Source organism: Chenopodium album, chromosome 21 (assembly GCF_948465745.1).
Source record: "Chenopodium album chromosome 21, dcCheAlbu1.1, whole genome shotgun sequence".
Lineage (NCBI taxonomy): Eukaryota > Viridiplantae > Streptophyta > Magnoliopsida > Caryophyllales > Amaranthaceae > Chenopodium > Chenopodium album.
The window spans coordinates 6,757,733-6,781,259 of record NC_137854.1 but is presented as its reverse complement, the minus strand read 5'-3'; the positions used below and the strand labels follow the sequence as shown (position 1 = coordinate 6,781,259).

The following is a 23,527-nucleotide window of genomic DNA, read 5'->3' as shown; positions in this document are numbered from 1 at the left end:
TGAATTCCAATGATTATGATCAATTCTATTAGTTTGATCGCTTTATCATAGGAGGATCCACCTGTACACTGTATCCAAGAAAATGTGGACCACTGTGACTACGACAGCGACTAGATCATGCGCGTTATCCAACTTATTTTACAGGGCACCTGTAAATCTGTAATGTTAGATGATTTACCCTGCAGTAGCTAGTCTACAGCAACTGCGACTGGGTCATGTGTATTGAAAGACTGGCAGTGCCGGTTTGCTTATGGAATTGAAAGACATAGTCGGGTTAGATTGAAATCGAAAGGAGGGGAATTGCCAGATTTGCCATCCGAAGATGATCAAGCACAAGTTGAACATCACCAAGTGAGGAGTGCCTGCAGAATAAGTAAAAGTCTCAAGTTATACATGCACCAACTTGACATACTTTGATACAATTGATGGTCTGGGTTCGAGTGGGGGACCGAGATGATTTTTCCCGTTGGACTGCAGTCCAAGTCCAAAAGCTCTCCCCTGTGAAACTAACGATTCCTACCCAAAGCCCAAGCCCCTACCCCTGCTCCTTTATCTTCTTGGTTGCTTCTCTAGTTCTCTTTGTCATTTACTTCTAATTCTTCTTCTTCTACTTTTGATTTTTTTTGTAAGCATGACTGTCTGTCTGTTAGTCTTATTTTCTGCAGTGTATATATGCAGATATTGACGGCCCCAGGCTAGGACTTGTAAGGCAGCACCATAAAATTGTTGCATAACTATGTATATAGTTTGATACTTTGATAATTCTTTTTTCATCTAATTCAACGAAGTAGAGGCATTTACAAAATCTGATGGTCAGTGAAAATAACTCATTATGTAATAGGTCACCATTTTTCCAAACATTCTAAACTATTACTCATTATATGTGAACTTCCAAGCTTAGTTGCTGTCAACTTTTTTCTTTCAAATTAAAATACTTATATGACATTAAAAATATTTTACGTGAAAGGAGTATTTATTATTCTCTTTCACGAACAAAGTACTTGAATAGTATATATGTACACAAGAAACAACACCGCAACACATACAGAGTGATGAAGCTGGTAATGGACTAATGGTGGTAGGGTGAAATGGTGAATTTTACAGGCTCTTCTGGATAGAACAGCCTGAATTTGTTTGGATGGCAGCAAGATTTGGAGCCAAAATCGTTCCTTTCGGGGTTGTGGGCGCAGATGGTTTCTTTGAAGCGAGTCCAAAGGGCTAACTAATTTACTTAGTGTTAAGTGCATTTCTTTCTATTTGTTGATGATCTTGGTCTTAGTAAATGATACAGTACTATAATAAGCTCATTTGAATGTAATTTTTGATCAATTTGGAGTTCAAATATTGCAGCTATTTGCAGATTACCATGATTTCACAAAGATATCTTTCATCAAAGATGCAATTGAAGCATAAACAAATTTAGAAGTGAAGCTGAGGTACTCACTGCTAAAATGTTTTTCTACTTTTTATCACGTTGTCCCAACCTCTTTCCACGCTGCTCCAGAATTAAGTAAAGTAGAAAATGAGACATTTATCCGGACATTTGAAAATTGTGTACATGACATATTTCGGGATAAAGGGAGTAGAACCAGTAACAGGTTTCAAATACTTAAGTGTACATACTGTTGTGACTTGTGAACAGAAGTGAGGGAAGTGTTAGAAACCAACCACGGCAAGGTCGGCGACCAGCACACATTCCTATAACATTCTCGAAACTAATAGAAACAGCAGGTATGAGTTGATCTGATAACAACCATTCTAGCTAGTACCATATCCACAATTATACACTTTTGCTTTAGTATATTGTAGTTGTCTCGTGATATATGGACTCCCTTTATGATCGTGCATGTTCTAGTCTTAAATCTTAATTACTTAATTAAGTAGATTGTTGTCTTGATGCCTCATTTCATGCATTATTGGTTCCAAACTTTCAATTATTAACACAAAGCTGTGAATCTGTGATGTGGACTTGTGTTCTAAAGGGCTAAATGCCCTCGGCTGTTACACGACACTCGACACACAATGGAAAACGATTAAATTTGCATGGTCATAATACTTATAACAAATGTATTAAACTCATTGGGCGCTATAGCTTAATACCTATAATTCTACATGACACACTATATATAATCATCTCAAAATTCCACCTAATCAAAAGCTGATGTTTCACGATGATGCTTTTATTGAGATTAATTTGAATTGAGTTCGGACAAGTAAACTGATTTTACTGTTTTCTCTTTTCCCAAAAATTCTCTTTCCCCAAAAATAGCTTTGACTATTGAGCTAAATATTTTCATCTCTATTTATTCTCATCTTCTACTATGGTTTGTTTTCTTCTCTATTTCTTTCGTACCATTGATTTAAGTTACATCAAATACGAGTATTATCATTGTAGTAGGTTACGTATTGCTTTCAAAAACAATACTTCCTCTGTTTCTATTTAGTTGACGCGTTTGATTTAGGCACATATATTAAGTAGAGGAGAGAGAGTGATAGAGAATGAAAAAACAAGTGGGTAGCTTGTAAATGCAAGGTAAAAAATTTACCCAAAAATGAAACGTATCAACTAAAAAGAAACTTCCTAAAAAGGAATACGTGTCAACTAAAAAGAAACGAAGGTAGTATTTAATTGGTTAAATTTATGCATCATGCATTAATCTAGTTAAGCACTACGGAGTATCATTAATGTTTGATTTACTATTAATACTTCAACTTATATGAGTTGTTCCTTGTCAATTGTCATACCTCATACCGTCATACGCAAAAGAAGTCCCATCATTTTCCAATTTCCATGGTTAAATCAAAAGCAAAACACTATTATTAACAAAATATAGTACAGTAGTCGTGTATCGTGTAAGTACATAAATTAATCCACCCAAACAAAATTGTCAATAATTGTACTCATTGTGTAAACCAATAATTCCAATTTCAATTATAAATTGACCCAATTACCCAAATTAGACAATGGTTTATGTATAAAGACACACACTTCAAAGTTCAAATTGACTACTACATTGACTTCCCTACTTCTCTCTCCTCTTTCTCTCTCATCCTTAACCCCATGTCGGCTTCCGGCGTAGCGTCCCTCGCCGGCGCCGGATTATCATCGACACCACTAACTCTCTTCGGCACCGCCTCAGCACGGCGGCGACCGGCGGCGGTTGTTGCGGTCAACGCCGAGCGTAAGCTTAATTCATGGTCGGTTTCCGCCGCAACAACCACCGCAACGCCGACGGTAGGAGCGGCGGTAAGTCAGGAAGATAATCATATCAATGGAAAAGCCGTAGTTTCCGGTGCGATGGAAGAAGAGCAGGAAGTTAAGAGGAGTTGGAGAGATTACTTTGAATTGGCTAAGATATTCGTCGGATCTGACGGTGGTCCGCCTCGTTGGTTTTCGCCATTGGAGAGTGGGAAGAGAATGGACAGCTCTCCTCTTCTTCTCTACTTGCCTGGTATGTAGTTTAATTCGAGTTTAAAATACGATGCAACATTTTAAGAGTCGGGTTTAAAAACATGTGGCAATAGTACTTCGTGTCTCCGTTTCTTTTTAGATGCAACATTTTTAGAGTCGGGTTTAAAAATAAGTGGCAATAGTACTTCGTGTCTCTGTTTCTTTTTAGATTCGGGTTTAAAAACATCTTGCAATTAAAAAAAAATGGGGTGCAACGGTTGGGATGGCATGTATAAATTCGGGGAATTTATGGGAACCAAATGTTTCATTGATTAGGCTAGGTGGGATATTTATAAATCATCATTTTTTTTTTTTTTGAAAAGAAAAGTACACAAAGTAGAGTGGACTATGATTTCGTTACTTGTTACTAAAGGTTCTTTTGAATGAATCTTTTAGAGGAGAATTTGACATATGAATTGCATAATTTGTTTGTATGAAGATGTTTGACAAAACTCGCTTGGTAGTATGAATGAGACATTGATGTGAAAGTTTTGTATTATTAGCTTATGTGGTGATTTTGATTGTTCATGCTAGGTTTGTGACTTGTGAGTGTGTAGCAGAAGTAAAGATATAGATATAGAGATGAATAAATAGGAATGGATGTAATCCATAAGGCAAGAGAAGTACCTTTCTCTGTAATTTTATTTTTTGGGGCTACATTTGACCCAAAAAACTCTCACAAAAAGTGGGTTCATCGTAATAAGGGAATGAAAGGACTAAGGGAGTAACGAGAGGGACACACATTTTAAGGAGAGAAAAAATCCTTATGAAAAAATGGCTGCATAACTTTTTCATATACTTAAGCAAGGTATGTCGGCTACATGGGTTGGTATACCAAGTTGTAGAAATGTGGAAAAAGCTCCAAATTTTCCGACATAAAAAAATGATCTACATTTTTGTAAAAACCTTGAAATTTGCCATCAATGAGTTAGGATTATGTAGAGCAAGTGCACTAGATTATAGAAAGCTGGAGGCATTAAGATTGGACCATGAAATCATAGACAAATCCGACAGTTCGATAGTGCCTTTTTAAATTAAGAAACAACCTATCATCCAATTTGCTACCAAACACAAAAGTAACTAAACCACCTCAATCCTCTAATTTTTCGCCGAAACAATGTTCACCAAACGGATGAAACAGGGTTGCACATCTTATATAAGTATATAACTAGCTATATGACAATGTGTCATGTTTAATCTTTCATTACTATTTTTCCCTACGTTATTCTTCCTAAACTTTTGAACTCATGGATTGATCAAGTATAATTTTCAGGACTTGATGGTCTTGGATGTGGACTTGTTTTACAACAGCAAAAACTAGGCAAGTGAGTATTAAATGCTCCATTACCTGTCAAGGATTTTTTTTATGTATGGTGCTTGCACATTTTTGTCAACATTTGATGTCAACTAATGAGGTATTGTCTTCCTTGTCAAGGATTTTTGATGTATGGTGCTTGCACATACCTGTCAAGGACCGAACACCATTTCAAGGTCTACCTCCTTCTCTTTCGCTTTTGCAACATTAATTATATATACATACACATGGTGTATATCAACCTTTGCCTTTTTTTCCCTTGTGGCCTGTAATCCTGTTTTGTACAAGTATTAACAACATATGGAAATGCATCTTGTATACAAATGTAAAAGATTTTTTATGTTGAACACATTATATGTATGCTACTCTCCTTTTTGCCCATTCCTCCTCTGTCCCATTTTGTATTATAGTAACCCCAATTTCTTTGATCATATAGAATTTATTATTTACTACTATTATCATCCTCTCTATTTTAGAATTGATAATGCTGGTAGAGGAAACTGTTAGATCAGAGTATGGTTGTTCTCCTGGGAGACCCATATATCTTGTTGGAGAATCAATGGGAGGATGTCTTGCATTAGCTGTGGCAGCTCGAAATCCTGATATTGATCTTGTACTCATTTTGGCTAATCCCGGTAAGAATTATTGTTTTAAGTAACTCGCTTGTGCTTGTAGATTTCTCTCAATGATTTCCCATTTAAATAATTTTTGAGCTGAACTAGCATCAATCTTGTGATTTCAAGTTTCTAAAAAAATATGCCACTGTCAGCTAAACCTTTGGCTATATATGACACATTTTGTGAATCTTTCAATCAACGTTTAAAGTGTTACCCATATGATTTCATCTATTTGACTATTCAGAAAGTTTGGTTCCGCCACATGCAAATGTTTTCTAATGTTGAAGTGAAATGGCAGGACTTTTAAGACCCTTGATCAATGAGTTTTTTCAAGGAGAATATGCAAGCTGGATATTTTGTTAGAATCATCTCTGAGGAGATTAAAATATTGATTTAGTTATGTCCTCACAAAATTTTGAAAATCCGGGTCTTTTAAACCTTTACAAAGACTGAATTCAACATTTTAAGTCGACCATCACTTTTCAGTGTGCTGCTAGGTTAATGTACACCCATCATACTATCTGTCTGGTGGCTACTTACTTCAGGAGAAGTCTAGACATAATTCACATAAAGCTTTGATCACAGAGGAGGTTATTGTCAGGCCACTCCACCAAGCCTACTGTGAAAAGGAACTAGAATTTGGCTTTCTGATATTTATTCTGTTACCCTACATGTATTAGTAATTATATCATTATATGTTGTTGATTTTGGTCTTGCAGCTACATGTTACAACAAGTCACATCTGCAATCTCTGTTACCTCTACTGGAAGTCATCCCTAATGAGCTTTCTCTGATTAGTTTACCATACACCCTCAGCGTAATGACAGGTATTGTTCCCTTTTCTATTATTTCATTCTCTGATGTGTATTACTTCATCTCTATGCCTGTAGTCTGTAAACAGACTGAATACTGGATAATATTTCCTTCCTTGATCTGTTCATTAAGTAAAAAGATCACTGACACCTCCTTCATAAAGCAGTTGCAGGATCCGGACTAAATTGTGTTGTAGTCTTTCGTAATAGATTTGTATAATTTTATGTGAGTAATTGGGTTGAGCTTTAAGTGACTCATAATTAATGGATCTACACCTCAGAAATGACAATAAAGGTGAAATGTCAATGTCCAGCTGACCAGCTGTGACTGGTGTCAAACATTTGTGCTCCATATATTCAAGAAACAGCAGTGTAGGGTAGACCTTTACCTGATTAAAATCTTTACTTTGAGAAATCAGCAAAACATAAAATGTGGTATTTTAGTCTTTTTTTTTTAATTTTTTTATCTCAGAGGATGTAATAAACTGGATATTCAATGAAAGAATTGCTATGTACAAGAACATGAGTTCGATTGATGAAATGGAACATACAGAAAAAAAAATTAAAAAAAAATGCAAGCTTTCAACAGTTTAATAGTCTTGTTCTTAAGAGGGGAGCTTGACTTCCATAAATATAACGAGCTGGACACAGTTTAGCAACTGAGTTGTTGATGGTTAACTTTAGAATGTGGCTCCCTGATGATAGAGCTTCTAACTTCGTCACTACTCAGTACTCACCCATCATTAATTTTAGACAGTTCAGTGAATATTCTGAATAATGAGACTTTTTCGTGCTATTCCATATTGGGCTTCAACTACGAGATTTGGTCTAATTAGATTCTGGTGAGCAAATATATAAAAAATCAAGCAACTGACAATTTCTTGACAATTTTTCAGGCGAGCCCTTTAATCTGATCTCATCTAGTGTGGGGAAAGGGATTGAACAACAAACAACATTGGAACAACTTTCTCAAGGTCTTGGTGAGCTGTCATCATACTTTTCTGTAAGGCTCAATACTTTTAATGAATCTCCACTGCATTTATTGTCTGACATCTATGAGTCACTGTGAAAATTGATTTGTGTAGTTTTGAATGTGTTGTTACTTGTTAGGCTTTTGAGCTTCCATGCTTGTTGCCAAAATTAAACTATAAGGAAAGACATTACAGAACAATAACTTCATGTCTGCTGAAAGATTTTCTCTTACTTCATGGACTGCAGGGATATTGGATGTTGTTTTGGGATTTGGGGGGGACTATGGGAGAGAAATAAAAAAATTTAAAACCCCTTTTACTCAATTATCATATCATCTTTCTTATTTTATGTGAAATATTATTGTAATCTTTTTTGCTGAACATATCAATTCTCTACATATATGGCTTATTATGTGGCTTTACTTTGTTGAAATATCAAATTACTTAAGAAAATTTGTTCCAATCATGTATGGTATTAGAATGCTATTTTCTTGTCTCTTTATAACCGACGACTAAATAAGAAATGGGTTCTTGGTTGAGCTCATTGTTCATGGCTGGAAGTTTCTTAGAGTGAACATGTTTCTTTTAATTATTAATGTATTGGTGCTCAATCTAAATTGCAGAACATGCAACAGTTATATTGATGTATTTGTCTGAACAGTTGAGACCCAGTTTGTTTATTCACATATTACCTACTTAAAAGACATTCATGATTAAGGTTGCAGGTCTTGGCTGATATCCTTCCTAGAGACACACTTTTGTGGAAGCTGCAGATGATGAAATCAGCTTGCTCATATGCCAATTCGCGTTTACATGCCGTCAAAGCTCAGATTCTAATTCTTGCCAGGTGGTCATTCTTTTCGTCTCATAAGCTTAATCTGTTGATATTTAAACACAGATCTCCTCTAATACCAGTTCTGATTTGCTTAAACCCTGAGAAAAGCATGCTAGTTTAATTGTTTTCAGAGAAGTCATTTTGTGTCTGCACTAGGTAAATACAAGTATATATTGAACTCTTGCAACTGGTTGCAAGTACCACTCCTTTCTGTGTCAGGGTAAGGTCTGACTCGTGGTGGCTATCCTCCACTTTTCACTTTCCTTTCTGATTTTTAGCTTTTATGTTATCTTAGTGGAAGGGATCCAGTACTGCCAAGTTTGGAGGAAGCTGAAAGGATTAAAGGGGCTTTACCAAAACAAGAGATTCATGTGTTGAAGAACAGTGGTAAAATGCCGAAGTGTGAGATCCGCAAAATCAATGATTCTGGTCATTTTCTCTTCCTGGTTAGTTGAATTTTGTCCTTTCTTAAAGTTCAGGATCGCCATGTAAAATTGGATGCTCGTATGACATAGTTAATCCCTAATATAAATATTCATGTAATACTTGTAAGTGTTGTGACACATATACTTGTATTGCAATGGCATTTTCATGGGGAGGAAATGTTATCTGAGTAATATTTTAGAGAGACAAAAATGCATTTGAACTTTGAAGACACCAGGAGTAAAAGTACCTTGTTAATCCCATCACTTATTAGTTATTATATTAGGTGCTTATCTTACCTGGTAAAATGTACTTCCTCCGTTTCTATTTAGTTGACGCGTTTGATTTAGGCACATATATTAAGGAGAGGAGAGAGAGTGATAGAGAATGAAAAAGCAAGTGGGGTACCTTGTAAATGCAAGGTAAAAAATTTACCCAAAAAGGAAACGTGTCAACTAAAAAGAAACTTCCTAAAAAGGAATACGTGTCAACTAAAAAGAAACGGAGGTAGTATGATATTAAGATACGTTTCTGAATTATGCAAGCTCATTTTCGAAACATTGCAAATTCACTGTATGCAAATCCATTTTCGGAAAAATGTATGTTCATATCACTCTATCTAAGATTCTAAGGTGTAAGCTCTATTATTTACGCACATAGGTGCACAGTATGATGACAGTAATCTGTCACCCTGTTCTCCTCCATCCTCCCTGGAAAAAGCAAGGAATCCATCGTTTATGTCTTGTTTTATTGTATTTTATTTTATTTCTGGCAAGGGAAGTCAGAAATTCTTTGCCCTCGTCTCTTCAAGATGAGAGGTTATTAAGTTTTCTTTGTACTTTTAACCTGATAATCCTGGCGACTCTCTTATGAATTAGGAACATTTGGTTATTTGTTTTGCACCCTTTGTAAAAAGTTATTGATTTAGTATATAGGTAATCTGTTTTGTTTGTTTGTTTGATTTATTTATTTATTTATTTCTTTTTTAAAAAAACATTTACCTTTTTCACTTATATTGCGTGGGTAATGTGACTAACTCACTATAAAGTATAGAAGAAACTCATGTCCTTTGTCACTTTGTCTTGTGCACACGGTATTAAATTTGCCTCTGACCCCAAATGTTCAGTCTCTTCTTCTTTTAACTTCCCTATCTTGCAATTAATGTACTTGTCTTTACATGATCCTTTTCTTTCTTGTTGATTTTCTCTTCTAGTCTTCACAATTTTTTATTATGTCCGTATTTCACAGGAAGATGATGTTGATTTAGTGACCATTATAAAGGGTACAAGTCTCTATCGCCGTGGTAAATTCCATGACTATGTTTCTGACTATTTGCCTCCCACCGAAGCAGAATTTAAGAAAACAGCTGAATCATTCAGGTACATAATCAATTTAAGTATATATCACCTAAATGAACAGCAGTAAAGACACCAGATGAGGAAAAGTTCAAGAAGGGAGAAAAGAAAACTTTCGATGTTATATAAATCATATAGCCCCTTCATTACAAGATATACGACATTTTAACAAAAACATTTTGTTTCGTATACTAGTCATTCTACAATTTCAACGGTAAATTAGTGGTATATTCCATCCCATCAATGTAATACGGAGTATTATGTCAATTGACATTATCAAAGCAATTCTTTTTTTGTTTTCTAAAATTAAACTGATTTATTAATGTATACATAAGTGGTTAAATTGCCTTATGTTTTGATAGGGAAGGAACGATGAGGAACTCTATTAATATGGTTTAGATGTTTTATGCTGTGTGAATCTTGAAAATAATTATCTTCAATTCATCATTGATCACAGATGGCTTGAAATTGCTACTGGACCGGTGATGCTGTCTACTTTGGAGAATGGTGATATTGTGCGAGGCCTTGCAGGAATTCCTAGTGAAGGTCCTGTTGTATATGTTGGCTATCACATGATACTGGGTTTGGAGATTTATTCCCTAGTAATAAATTTTATGGCAAAGAGAAATATCCTCATGAGGGGGCTTGCACATCCTATGACTTTTGCTAAGCTGCAAGAAGATGCCCTGGATTTATCTATGTTCGATTCATATAGGATCATGGGTGCAGTTCCAGTCACAGCCAGTAACTTCTTCAAGTTGCTTTCTTCAGGTTCTCACATTCTTCTGTATCCAGGAGGAATGCGTGAAGCTCTTCATAAAAAGGTTCTGTCTTATTTAGAATATTGCATGTTTTTCGAGTTAAGCTCTTTTTCGTGGAAGGTTAAGGCTTCAAACTAAAGATGAATGTCAAATGTATGTAGCTTTCCCCCATTACTAGGGTAACGTAGCAATGAGATCTTTTTAGAAAGACCTGCATTGAGAACCTTTTATAATGGAAAAAGTGGATTCATAGGTAATTCAAGTAACTTAGGAGAAAATAATTTTATAAAAGCAGGACCAGGACTCCAAGAGTAATATTAATAGTGTAATGCTAATTCATTAGAGAGCATCTACAACATTCTGTATTTTTTTAAGCCACTGCTGGGAGAGGGGGAGTGACCACTGGAAAGGACTTTGAGGGAGAATAGTGGAACTGATTACTGCACCATCTGTGATATTGAAATGCTATAGGAGAGCCCCCAGTTGGGGTCTGGTATGCAGAGCCTAGAAATTTGCACCACATTGGGAAAAAAAATTCTAGGTTTACTCTTCTTCTAGCTACCCCATTATTGATCTATTTACATCTCATGTGTTATACTACCTCCGTCAATATTTTGTCTCACAAATAATACCCCTTTGGTGCACATAATAATTGACAGAGGTAGTATTATGACTTCATTCTTGATCTTAGCATTTCTAGTTTAGAAAATAGATGCATTGAAGCATTCTTAACTGCACCTGTGTAGACTTATGAATGGAAGTTGCCTAATTGACCAAAACTTAACATTGCTCCTTATTAAATATAACGAAAATCAGCCAAGATAATAGTAACTCAATAATGTTAATCGATTTTGAGTGGTTTCTTGTAGAAAACTTTTCTGCAACCCAGGAATACTGCACATACAATGCCTTATTGCACTGCCTAAGAGAAAACCAATTAAGCTAGACATATGATATCTGAAAGGAGCCAACTATTAGATGATCCATGAAATCCAGTATGCAAGTAAGAGTGCAATTTTGGATGATTTTGCTCATGTAATTTAATATGCTTTGATAAGCAGTCTTAAACTGATAGATAATACAAGCTCCACTTGAGATGAGTTCCCCCTTAACAGGAGAATATTCTACCTTAGGCTGTGACATATGTTAATGAAGTCTACTATTGCAAAGCTTGTTTATTTACTACTACAGTCATCAACACAAATATACATCTGAAAGTTCAAAATTAATTTATAATTTATGGCATTAAAAATGCCAGAAGCAAAATGTTAAAAAGAGAAGAATTAGTGATTATATAATCATGTGCCTTGTACTTTAGTTTCCAAAGACTGCTAATTGACTTGGCAAATGTCTATCAGTTAAAACATTGATTTTCAAGTAGATATGTGGGCTAATTACATACAGATTTACATAGAATTATATGCTGCATGTTTGAAACCCCCTCTCTTTTTTGGAATAGAAACACCTTTGTAATAAATTATAAAGTGCCAAGTTTCACTCTTTATTGTAGTTCCTGGAATTTGGTAATTTAAAGTTGCAGATGCAAGTCTTGCTTCTGTATGATTCATTGGAATGATTCTGTTGACATTCCGTGGCAATTTATAATTAGAATTTGATTAAATGTTGAGTAATGCAGGGTGAGGGATATCAGTTATTTTGGCCAGAAAGGTCTGAATTTGTGAGAATGGCTGCTAGATTTGGAGCAAAAATTATACCTTTTGGGGCTGTTGGAGAAGATGACATTTGTGAGGTTAGTTTCTGCTCCTTTGTAATACTTTGTCCATTATAACTTTCAAGTTTGTCCATTCTGTACTACAAGTCTACAACAATGAGCTTATAAGAATCTATATGCAAATTCATTCATACACACTCATACGACACGATCCTTGGCTTACTGAGGTATACAAGTTGTCGACGACGTGGTTCCCTGTAGATGTACTTTCTTACACCTTGATTTAAGCTTTACAACTTGCTTGTCTCGCTACTTTCATCCATAAATTGCTTGAATTCTTTATGTATGAATGTTCTTTGGGTTCGGTGTAATATATAAGATGGTTGCATTTCTCCAGATTCTCCTAGACTCAGAAGATCAGATGAAGATTCCATACCTCAGGGAAACCATAGAGCAACGAACTACTCAGATTCAGTTAAGGTAATTCTGGTCCTAATTCTGACTTGACAAGAATATTATATGAGCCATTAAACAAACAACAAGGGCTTGCAATATGGAAGGATATGCATGCCCCGTTCAAACTGCTCATCTACGAGCTAACCTTTGTTAAAATTAATGGTAGGACTGACATGGAAGGGGAAGTTGCAAACCAACCTGCGTATTTACCAGGACTTCTGCCAAAACTTCCTGGCCGTTTCTATTTCCTGTTTGGTAAACCAATTGACACAGCAGGTATCTTTCTGATTTGATTATGCGAAGATTCTATCTCATGTCCAGTACTTCTCTATTCATCATCCAATCAACTTATCTTTTAGTAGTTTGTCAGTTATCTTTTCTATAATGATATATAATTTTGTTGTGTACTACAGGGATGAAACAGGATTTGAGAGACAGAGAGAAAGCTCATGAAGTATATTTGCAAGCAAAGTCGGAGGTTGAGCGTTGCATCTCATATTTAAAGGAGAAAAGGGAAAAAGATCCCTACCGGAGTCTTGCTGCCCGAACATTGTACCACACCATTCATGGTTCCGCGGATGATGCTCCTACATTCGAGCTATAATTAGTATTTACATGATTACAAATGGTCCAGTAATCATGTATACTTCCTACACAGCAAAATAGGACCTCTACAACGGAAAAATCCGGCAAACAATTGGTGACTCAATTCTTTGTCTGTTTAATACAGAGTAAAAGATTCAACTTCATATTGGTTCTGAAATTTATGATGAAAACATTATATAACTGTTGTATCAGTTTTCGTTCTTGTCTATATTTGAATATAGATATAGTACTGTTAAGTAAGGTTGTGGTCTATTATAATTTTCATACAATATATATATATATATATATATATATATATATATATATATATATATATATATATATATATATATATATATATATTTTAATAAGATACATGGAGTAGATTAGGAATGTTTTCTCACAAGACCGTGCCCTAATTTGTCTATAAAGTAAAAAATAAGAAAATTTGCTGTTCATAAAAGGTCATGGTGCGTCGGAGTAGAATATCCAAGAGAGGCAACATAATCTGCTGTTCATAAAAGGTCATGGTGCGTCGGAGTAGAGTATCCAAGAGAGGCAACATAATCTGTTGCCAGATTATAATTGGAAGATTACTTAACGTGTTATTGTAGCCAAGCATTGAAGTGCCATTCATAATAGTGATCAAATTATGCAAATATAGTGTTCAATTTGACTACTCTACTTGCTTAATTCTCCAGCATTTATTCTAAAGGTTTGTGTTCTATGTTTATTTTGCATAAAATAACTTATTCTACTTTCTAAGAGTAAAGGTCAATAATCAATATTCTGTCAATGCATTGCGCGTGAGAATAGAAAACAATAATACGTAGTATGTAAAGAATTACGAGAGAGTGATAGTGAATTAGTGATAGAATCATAGAAGACTAGAAGAGAGGTGATTTGAGCTTCGTGACATACAATGAGTCAGTGACACCTTGCTACGAGAGAAGGTAAATAACTTGATAACAATTGATTATTATACTCGCTCTGTCACTAAATGATTTTACCACTTCAAATAATTGAGTCAAACTTTGATCATAAATTCCTAGTAATCTATACTTGTAAGTGATTACATATTTTTGTGACTTTGTTAGATTTGTCATATTGTATATTTTATTAATATCAAGTGTTTATAATATTTACCCATATGAAAATGGAGATATAAATATTTTAAGACATGTTCTAAAGATTGTGACCGTTTTAAGTCAGATGGGAAAATAATTTGAGAGTGAGGGATAGCTCAAATGGTTAGAGCTTCCCTCCTGGTTCCAAGAGATTCTAGGATCGATTTTCATGCTCGCCTTTGTGGTTCTCAAAACACAAAAAGAAAAAATAAAAATAAATAAATAAATAATTTGGGAACGGGAGAGTATAAATTTTTTATAAAACAAAGTTGGTGTATTATTAAAGATTAGTATTACAATGTTATTTATTTATTTTTTTTGGTTGTTGTCGTGAAAACAAGGTTCATTTTATTACAAATTTAAAATATTACATATGATACTAATTGATTTTTCAAGAATTACTCAAAACTTATTGTCAAATTCAATATACAGTATAAATCATGGAAAAAAAATAAAGTCAAATTGTGTTAATTATTATGAAACAAAGTGAGGAAAAAATCCGATTAAAGCTAACAAATGAATTGTACGTGTAAAAAGTTAAATGGTGTCAATTATTTTGACACGATGTAGTGATCTATTGACACTAACATATGTTTGTAGATTATAGACAAAACCACTATTTGAAGTTATGGTTTACCAAACAGCTACTTGAAGTAGCAATTTTAGTGCTTTCCTCATGAAGTCATGAATCAATTACAATTAAAAAAAATTGTGCATTTGTTTACAATATTTGTCACTATATAAAAAATTGTTGATTATCATGAAGATCTTGTATTTTTCCGGAAATTAGATAACATGAGTAGGTATGGTTCATTAATTCGTACTTAAGGGTCTGTTCATATTTACTTAATTTCAGTTCAGTTCAGTTCAGTTCAGCTCCAATCAGTTCAGTTCAGTTCAGTTCAGTTCAGCTCTTAATTTCCCTCTCTCATAAAATATTCATTTCAGCTCTATTCAATTCAGTTCAGCTCCAATCAGTTCAGTTCAGTTCAGCTCCAATCAGTTCAATTCAGTTCAGCTCAATTCAGTTCAGTTCAGTTCAGCTGAGTTCAGTTCAGTTCAGTTCAGTTCAGCTCCTAATTTCCTTCTCTTATAAAATATTCATTTCAGTTCAGTTCAGTTCAGCTGAGTTCAGTCAATGAGAACAGGCCCTTAGTCTGCTCAATATAACATTTATACTTTTATAGTCACAATGTCACATACAAGTGTAAGAAATTGTGAACAATTCATTACTGTAATTAATTGCACCAAACGTATAGAGGTTGTAATTTTTTAATGACATCAAAGGAATTGAAGAGAAATTTGAAAATTTCGTTAGTAAGACCACTTGACAAACAAATGATGTTCTACTGTTCTACACTCTACAGTTCACAATTAAAGTGTTGTAGACTTTGCCGTGTATAAGTGTATTATTTAACTATATACGTAGTATATATCTGCATTCTCTACTGCTTAATGAGTTTAATTTATTCTCTCATGTTAAATCAATGGCTACTACCGTCGCCGTCGCCGGATTATCATCGACACCACTAACTTTTTCCGGCACCGCCCCAGAACGGCGGTGTCCGGCGGCCCTTGTTGCTGTCAATGCGGAGCGCAAGCTTAATTCACGGTCGACTTCCGCCGCAACAACCACCACGAAGTCGAAAAAAGGAGTGGCGGTAAGTCCGGAAGATAATCATATCAATGGAAAAGCCGTGATTTCTGGTGCGATGGAAGAAGAGCAGGAAGTTAAGAGGAGTTGGAGAGATTACTTTGAATTGGCTAAGCTATTCGTCGGATCTGACGGTGGTCCGCCTCGTTGGTTTTCGCCATTGGAGAGTGGAGAGAGAATGGACAACTCTCCTCTTCTTCTCTACTTGCCTGGTATGTGATTGTGATCTAGCCTTTATAATACCAAAATGACTTTTATTACGTGACTTTTTTATTATTAATAAAAACAATTGTAGTGTCTCTGATGTTAGTACTACACACTAAATTAGTGTGAACTAGGTCCATTTAAGAGTTTGTATCATGTACATATATTTATGTTTTAATTGTGTCTTCTATTCAGCTGATTTTTACGTCTTATTATCTTATCTCATTTGAACGTGTAAAGAAAGAAAAAAAACTGTTCACGTTACATATATATCTAATATAGCCATACATGCAAGGTTGAGGTGGTGGAGTAGTGTTGTAGTGGCATTACTCCCCACCTCATGTCCCTGAGGTCTAGGAATCAAACCTCAATATACTACATAATTGAAGTACTTCTTAAGTTGCAGGCCCTGAATTAATTAATCGGCTATTTCACCAAATGCCACTGAGCAATTTAAAAATTCACCAAATGCCATCGGACTTTTCAGAATTCACCAAATGCCACCCAATTTTTAAAAAATTCATCCAGTGCCATTAATGACCAACGGCCGTTAACTCCGTTAGTAGTTAGGGGTTAATCATGACACGTGTCATGATATAATTGGACCATTTATCTTAATTCATAAAAATTTTAAAAAAAAACAAAAAAAGCTAAAAAAAAATACAAAAAACAAAAAAAATTTTAAAAAAAGACCCAAAATTTTCCCAGCCACCCCCACCACCGCCAAACCCTAGCCCCTCCCCCCATCTCGCCGGAAAACGGCCGGTCACCACCGAAACCACCAACAATCGGCCGGCCGACCATGTAGCTCCCCACCTGACCCATCGCCGACCCCCAAAACCACCCAGGCTGCTCGTCCCGACCCCAAAAACCCTGCTCCCTCACTGCCACCACAACAACTCCACCTCCAAGCACCACACTGCCCCCTTTGCTACACCCACACGCACCACCACATCAGCCACGATTAGCACCACCCAGCTCTCTTCGTTGCTCCCACGCGCGCCAATTTGTCTAAATCCTCAACCCCCGATGCACCGCCACTTCACCGCCACATTACAGAACCCATTTGGGTTTCGGGTTCAACCCAGAAATCCCATTTTCTAGGGTATCGGGTTTTCTGGGTTAAGTCGATTTTTGGTGGTTTAAGGTGAGGGAATGGGGTTTATAGGAGCCGGAAAACAGGGGAGGGGGTGGTTTCGAGGCTGTGGTGGTCGGGAAGGGGTTGAATCAGAACCGTTGCTCGTGAAGGTGGAGGTTGGTTGTGGTTTTCGCGGGTTAAGGTTAGATTGGATGGGTGGCGCATCAGGTAGGGGAGGGGTCAGAGTAACAATGGGTGGGGGTCGGCGATAGCGGGTGATCCCGACTCCGGCAAGTCGGTTTCTGGGCTGGGGAGAGGTGAGTTGCGTGAAGGGAGGGGCAGAGGGATAGGGAATGGTGGTGAAGGTGGTTTCGGTGGTGAAGGTGGTTCCGGTGGTGACTGGCCGTTTTCCGGCGAGATGAGGGGAGGGGCTAGGGTTTGGCGGTGGTGGGGGTGGCTGGGAAAATTTTGGGTTTTTTTTTTTAATTTTTTTTTATTTTTTGTATTTTTTTAAACTTTTTTTGTATTTTTTTTATAATTATGAATTAAGATAAATGGTCCAATTATATCATGACACGTGTCATGATTATCCCCTAATTACTAACGGAGTTAACGGCCGTTGGTCATTAATGGCACTGGATGAATTTTTTAAAAACTGGGTGGCATTTGGTGAATTCTGAAAAGTCCGATGGCATTTGGTGAATTTTTAAATTGCTCAGTGGCATTTGGTGAAATAGCCGTTAATTAATTGTTCAAAAATAGTGCATCTTGAGAGTCAATAGCATTACCGTCAAGCCATACATCTTATAAGGACTTGCTTAGTTGCTTGCAATATATACATATCGTATATGATAGATACCTCAATCCATAAATTTTTTTTGCTCACCGGCAAACTCATCTTCTTATTATAGATCATCTCTAATGGGAAGTTTGTAGCAAGCTTGCGTACACAATTTAATAAATGATGTTATTGTGTTTATATACTCAAAATTCTATTAGCAGTGTAGCATATTTGAGCAGCTTGCTTGTTCCACAAGTATTTATCCCACCTTTCATCATCTACTTAAAATTTTGCAAATCCATTATATATACAATTGGAAATACTTTTAACTACTTGTACCTAGAATTTGCTATGTTTAATCTTACATTACTTAATAACCTTTTTAAAATTATGCTTGTAATATTTACATCAAATATCATTTTTAGGAATTGATGGTCTTGGATGTGGACTTGCTCTACAACACCAGAAACTTTGCAAGTGAGTATAATAATATTCGTAATTACCATTCTCATTACTTCATTGTTTCAATATTTGCATCTCAATTGGCGAGTATGTTGTAGGCTTGTAGCTATATCCCACATACATATGTAATTCAAAACATGTATGTACTGCTCCATAAATTGTGTTGATTACACAAAGCAGAACTAATGAGGTATTTTCTTCCTTATCAAGGATTTTTGATGTATGGTGCATGCACATTCCCATCAAGGATCGAACTCCATTTCAAGGTCTTACCTTTTTTCTATTTTGTTATACATATGCACAGTACTTCTGTTTAATTTGTTATTACCTATTGTCGTGTTATGTTTTATACTACCTCTGTCCCATAAAGCTTCTTTTTTCTCTGTTATTGTTTGTTTTGATATTGCCTATTATCGTGTTTGTTTTATACTACCTCTGTCCCATAAAAGCTTTTTATTTCTCTGTTATTGTTTGTCCCAAAAATATTATGTGCTTAAGAATAACTTTGATGGAGTACTTCATCATAAACATGATTATGGTCTTTATGGAATTAATGTTACTCTTTTTGTAAGGTTTGTGATCATAGACAATGTTGTTTACTACTTACCTTTTTTCTCTTCATTTAGAACTGGTATTGCTGGTTGAGGAAACTGTAAGAGCAGAGAATCATCAGTTCCCTGAGAGACCCATATATCTTGTTGGAGAATCAATTGGAGGATGTCTTGCATTAGCTGTGGCAGCTCGAAATCCGGACATTGATCTTGTACTCATTTTGGCTAATCCTGGTTAGAATTATTGTTTGTATGATTAGCTTCTGCTTGTAGAATTTTTCTCATAATTACCCATGTGAAAAATTATTGAGCTGAATTAGCATAAATCTTGTGATCTCAAGTTTTGAAACAGAATTTAAGCTTCTCACGTTTATTCTGTTACCCTGCATGAATTTTAGTAACTTATTGTTGTTATTGCCTTATTGGTCTTGCAGCTACAAGTTACCACAAGTCACACCTACAATCTCTGTTACCTCTATCGGAAGTCATCCCCAATGAGATTTCTCTGATGAGTATACGATACACCCTTGGCCTAATGACAGGTGTTGTTTCCTTTTAAGCTTTAACTATCTCATTGCTAATCCATGTTGGTTTTAACTACTAAGAGTTAACTAATTAGCTTCTGGCTAGCAAAGAAATCAAATAACTAATTAACTTCATGACAATTCTTCCAGGCGAGCCCTTTAATTTAGTCCCATCTATCGTGGAGAAAGGGCTTGGACGACAAGCAACAATATTGGAACAACTTTCTCAAGGTCTTGGTGAGCTATCATCCTACTTTTCTGTAAGGCTCAATACTAAACTACTTGTTTGGCATTATGATAGTGTGTTTTGAAGGGTGGTCCTTTACAAAATTTCCATGTATTAATGCTCAATCTAATTTGCAGAATGTGCAACAGTTAAATGTCTAAGTTGTTAACTAAACATTGTTGTGCATAAATGAACCTTAGCCTTTCGTCCTTTAAAATTGTACCTGTTTAGTTTTTACATTACATATTACCTGCAGATTATCTGAAAGAAAATTATGATTAATCGCAGGTCTTGGCTGATATTCTTCCTAGAGACACACTTCTGTGGAAGCTGCAGATGATGAAATCAGCTAGCTCATTTGCTAGTTCCCGTTTACATGTTGTCAAAGCACAGATTCTAATTCTTGCCAGGTGGTCATTCACTTTGTCTATTTATAGATATTCTAAATTTCCAGTTCTGGTTTGCTTCAACCCCAAGTTAAGAATGAATATATTTCTAATCATTAGTTTGGGGACTTTCAGACTTTATACATGTCTGCTTATACTGATTTTCGGCTCTCTTATTTGTATATTATCTCAGTGGAAGGGATCCACTACTACCAAGCTCGGAGGAAGCAGAAAGGATTCGTGGAGCTTTACCAAAACAAGAGATTCGTGTGTTGAATAACACTGGTAAAATGCCAAAGTGTGAGACCCGTAACTTCAAGGATTCTGGTCACTTTCTGTTCCTGGTTAGTTGAACTTTGTCCTTTTTAAGAACTCGGGACTGCATGTTTATGGCATATTCAATTCTTCCTGATATATAGATACTCTTGTCTTGTCATGATATGTTCTCTGTTTAGTTTTTTTTGTTCTGGTATTGTCTTGACATTTCCTTTTTATACTTTAATTCACAGGAAGATGGTGTTGATCTAGTGACCATTATAAAGGGTACAAGTCTCTATCGTCGTGGTAAATTCCATGACTATATTTCTGACTTCTTGCCTCTCACTGACGCTGAATTTAAAAAAACATATGAATCATTCAGGTAAATAATCATTTTCAGTATATAATATCTGTATGATCAGATTAAAGATAAAGATGAGGAAAAATCAAAGAAGTGAGGAAGAAAAGAATAGTTTTTGTTGTGAACTTGTGATATAAACCATCCATTTCAAAGTATACGACATTTTAGCAAAAGTTTTTGATTCAAGTACTTGTCATTATAAAATGTCAATGCCACATTAGATGTCATTGTACATCATCAACACTATTTTATATTATGTGATACTAACAGAATTCCAAATATATATGTATAGTAAAGTGATTATATTGCCTTGATCACTACTTTACATGGTTTAGATTAAACACAGTGTAGAGCTTGAATGTAGCCTTGATCATCATATCATTGATCACAGATGGTTACATGACGTTACTGGACTGGTGATGCTCTCTACTTTGGAGAATGGTAAAATTGTGCGAGGCCTTGAAGGAATTCCTAGAGAAGGTCCTGTAGTATTAGTTGGAAATCACATGTTACTGGGTTTGGATTTATATCCTATAGTACTAAACTTTATGACAAAGAGAAATATTATCCTGAGAGGTCTTGCACATCCTTTATTTTTTGTAAAGCTGGAAGAAGACGTATTGGATATATCTCTGTTCGATCCCTTTAGGATGTTGGGTGCAATTCCTGTCTCAGCCAGCAACTTTTACAAGTCACTTTCATCAGGTTCTCACATTTTTTTGTATCCGGGAGGAATGCGTGAAGCTCTTCATAACAAGGTTCTAGTCTGTATCTCTATTATTGTTGTCTATCTCAATTTTAGCTCTTTTTTGTGGAGACTTAAAATTGCAAACTCCATACGATTGTCACAAACATACAGCTTCCCCATATACTTGGTTATTCTTGTATAGTTCGTTGTCCTGGCCTTTTATGTAGAGATCAGCAGAGAATTATAAGTAACTCAAGCACAGTTTTTTTTATACTTGTATAGTTGTCCTTTTATGTAGAGATCAGCAGAGAATTATAAGTCAGAATTTTGCAGTCTAGTAACTGTATGGCAATGGAATGTTCTGTGGACATTTTGTAATTAACATTCGATTACATAATAAGCTATGCAGCGTGAGGAATATCAATTATTTTGGCCAGAAAGGTCTGAATTTGTGAGAATGGCTGCTAGATTTGGAGCAAAAATTATACCTTTTGGGGCTATTGGAGAAGATGATGTTTGTGAGGTTAGTTCGTGTATGTCTTAATACTTAGTCCATTAGAAATTTACTTGTTTGCCTTATATAATTATCCATTTTGTACAAAAAAGTCTAAAACAATTAGCATACATGATTCTTTACTCAAATTCATTCATATGCACTCATATATATGGCATAACCTCCTTTTCGGTGGATGTACCTATGCAACATAAACATGTTTGTCTTGCTATTACATCCATAACTTGAATGTATTCATTACGAATGACTTTTTTTTATTTATTTTTTATATTTTGCATTTCTGCAGTTTCTTCTAGACTCTGAAGACCAGATGAAGATTCCTTACCTCAGGGAAGCCATAGAGAAACGGACTAGTCAGATTCAATTAAGGTAATCCTAGTTCCGTATCCTGATTTGACAAGATTTAACATTCCTTAATCCTTCTGCTAAAAGTATGGTATCAATTTTGCTCCGGTTTTTACCTGAAATATTTGAGCCCTCAAATAAAGGAAGGCTTGAAATTCGAAAGAATATCCATGAGCTAAGCCTCTGTTAAATCTATGATAGGACTGATTTGGAAGGGGAAGTAGCAAGCCAAGTTGCATATATTCCAGGAGTTCTACCAAAAATTCCAGGCCGATTTTATTTTATGTTTAGCAAACCAATTGACACAGCAGGTATCTTTCTGATTTGTGTTCTCCTGTCAAGTACAAACTTACACGCCTTACAGTCTTTTTTTTTCGAGTTTTCAAATTGCTTATGAATTCTAGTATAACTTGGAAAGTAGAGAACTTTATCAATGCAACTATTGGTTGTGTAATTCATGTACTATCTATGTTCCTGCAGACTTCTCTATTTTTCATCTGATCAACTTTTCTTCTAACGGTTTGTTTGTTAGTCAATCGCTGCTACATACAATGATACGAATTTTGCTGTGTATGACAGGTATGAAGCAGGAGTTGAGAGACAAAGAGAAAGCACACGAAGTATATTTGCAAGTAAAGTCAGAGGTTGAGCGTTGCATCTCATATTTAAAGGAGAAAAGAGAAAAAGATCCCTACCGAAGTCTTGCTGCCCGAACATTGTACCAAATCATGCATGGTTCGACGGCTGATGTTCCCACATTTGAGCATTAGTTATTGTAATTTTACATACATGGAAGTTCACTTACTTACAGGAATTCAAGTATTATTATGTACAGAACTGTATATAATATAATGGTCCATTCATCCTGTATATTCCCAACACAAGAAATAAGGAGACCTTTACTACGTAAATTCAGACAAACAATTGGTGAATAGATTCTTTAATTTTTTCTCAATAAAAGCTCCAAAATTGGTCATACGAAGTATATACATATAACAGTAAATTTTTTGAGTTTTCAATCTTTGCTTTATACTTTTATAGTACAATTATGTATAGTTTTTATCTTACATACACTGATAATTTTTTATGTTAAGTTGTGTTATATATAAGCTATA

At 35.4% G+C, this 23,527-nt stretch overlaps 2 protein-coding genes across 2 annotated transcripts; both read left to right on the top strand.

The window, feature by feature from the left end:
• The first annotated feature begins 2,963 nt into the window (after nucleotides 1-2,963).
• On the top strand, nucleotides 2,964-13,514 carry LOC145600221 (phytyl ester synthase 2, chloroplastic-like). The gene is made up of 14 exons (XM_081656125.1): nucleotides 2,964-3,452; nucleotides 4,725-4,776; nucleotides 4,887-4,942; nucleotides 5,243-5,401; nucleotides 6,103-6,210; nucleotides 7,092-7,198; nucleotides 7,892-8,013; nucleotides 8,297-8,447; nucleotides 9,673-9,803; nucleotides 10,237-10,603; nucleotides 12,177-12,290; nucleotides 12,610-12,692; nucleotides 12,835-12,944; nucleotides 13,082-13,514. Exons 1-14 carry the CDS (start codon nucleotides 2,972-2,974, stop codon nucleotides 13,270-13,272), a joined length of 2,232 nt encoding a protein of 743 aa, XP_081512251.1. The 5' UTR covers nucleotides 2,964-2,971; the 3' UTR covers nucleotides 13,273-13,514.
• A 2,345-nt stretch (nucleotides 13,515-15,859) lies between these two features.
• LOC145601712 (phytyl ester synthase 2, chloroplastic-like) lies at nucleotides 15,860-23,384 on the top strand. Its single transcript, XM_081657774.1, has 14 exons — nucleotides 15,860-16,246; nucleotides 18,523-18,574; nucleotides 18,770-18,825; nucleotides 19,186-19,344; nucleotides 19,545-19,652; nucleotides 19,785-19,894; nucleotides 20,149-20,270; nucleotides 20,440-20,590; nucleotides 20,756-20,886; nucleotides 21,257-21,623; nucleotides 21,963-22,076; nucleotides 22,354-22,436; nucleotides 22,614-22,723; nucleotides 22,992-23,384. Exons 1-14 carry the CDS (start codon nucleotides 15,868-15,870, stop codon nucleotides 23,180-23,182), a joined length of 2,133 nt encoding a protein of 710 aa, XP_081513900.1. The 5' UTR covers nucleotides 15,860-15,867; the 3' UTR covers nucleotides 23,183-23,384.
• The last annotated feature ends 143 nt before the right edge of the window (nucleotides 23,385-23,527 follow it).

What these genes read in the sequence shown, in the direction of transcription:
- LOC145600221 (XM_081656125.1), top strand. Translation starts at nt 2,972, where the DNA reads ATGTATAAAGACACACACTTCAAAGTTCAAATTGACTACTACATTGAC. An exon ending in CAGATTCTAATTCTTGCCAG is followed by an intron (nt 8,014 to 8,296) that starts GTGGTCATTCTT and finishes ATGTTATCTTAG; the next exon opens with TGGAAGGGATCCAGTACTGC. An exon ending in GAGAAGATGACATTTGTGAG is followed by an intron (nt 12,291 to 12,609) that starts GTTAGTTTCTGC and finishes GCATTTCTCCAG; the next exon opens with ATTCTCCTAGACTCAGAAGA.
- LOC145601712 (XM_081657774.1), top strand. Translation starts at nt 15,868, where the DNA reads ATGGCTACTACCGTCGCCGTCGCCGGATTATCATCGACACCACTAACT. An exon ending in AAAACATATGAATCATTCAG is followed by an intron (nt 20,887 to 21,256) that starts GTAAATAATCAT and finishes CATTGATCACAG; the next exon opens with ATGGTTACATGACGTTACTG. An exon ending in ACTAGTCAGATTCAATTAAG is followed by an intron (nt 22,437 to 22,613) that starts GTAATCCTAGTT and finishes AATCTATGATAG; the next exon opens with GACTGATTTGGAAGGGGAAG.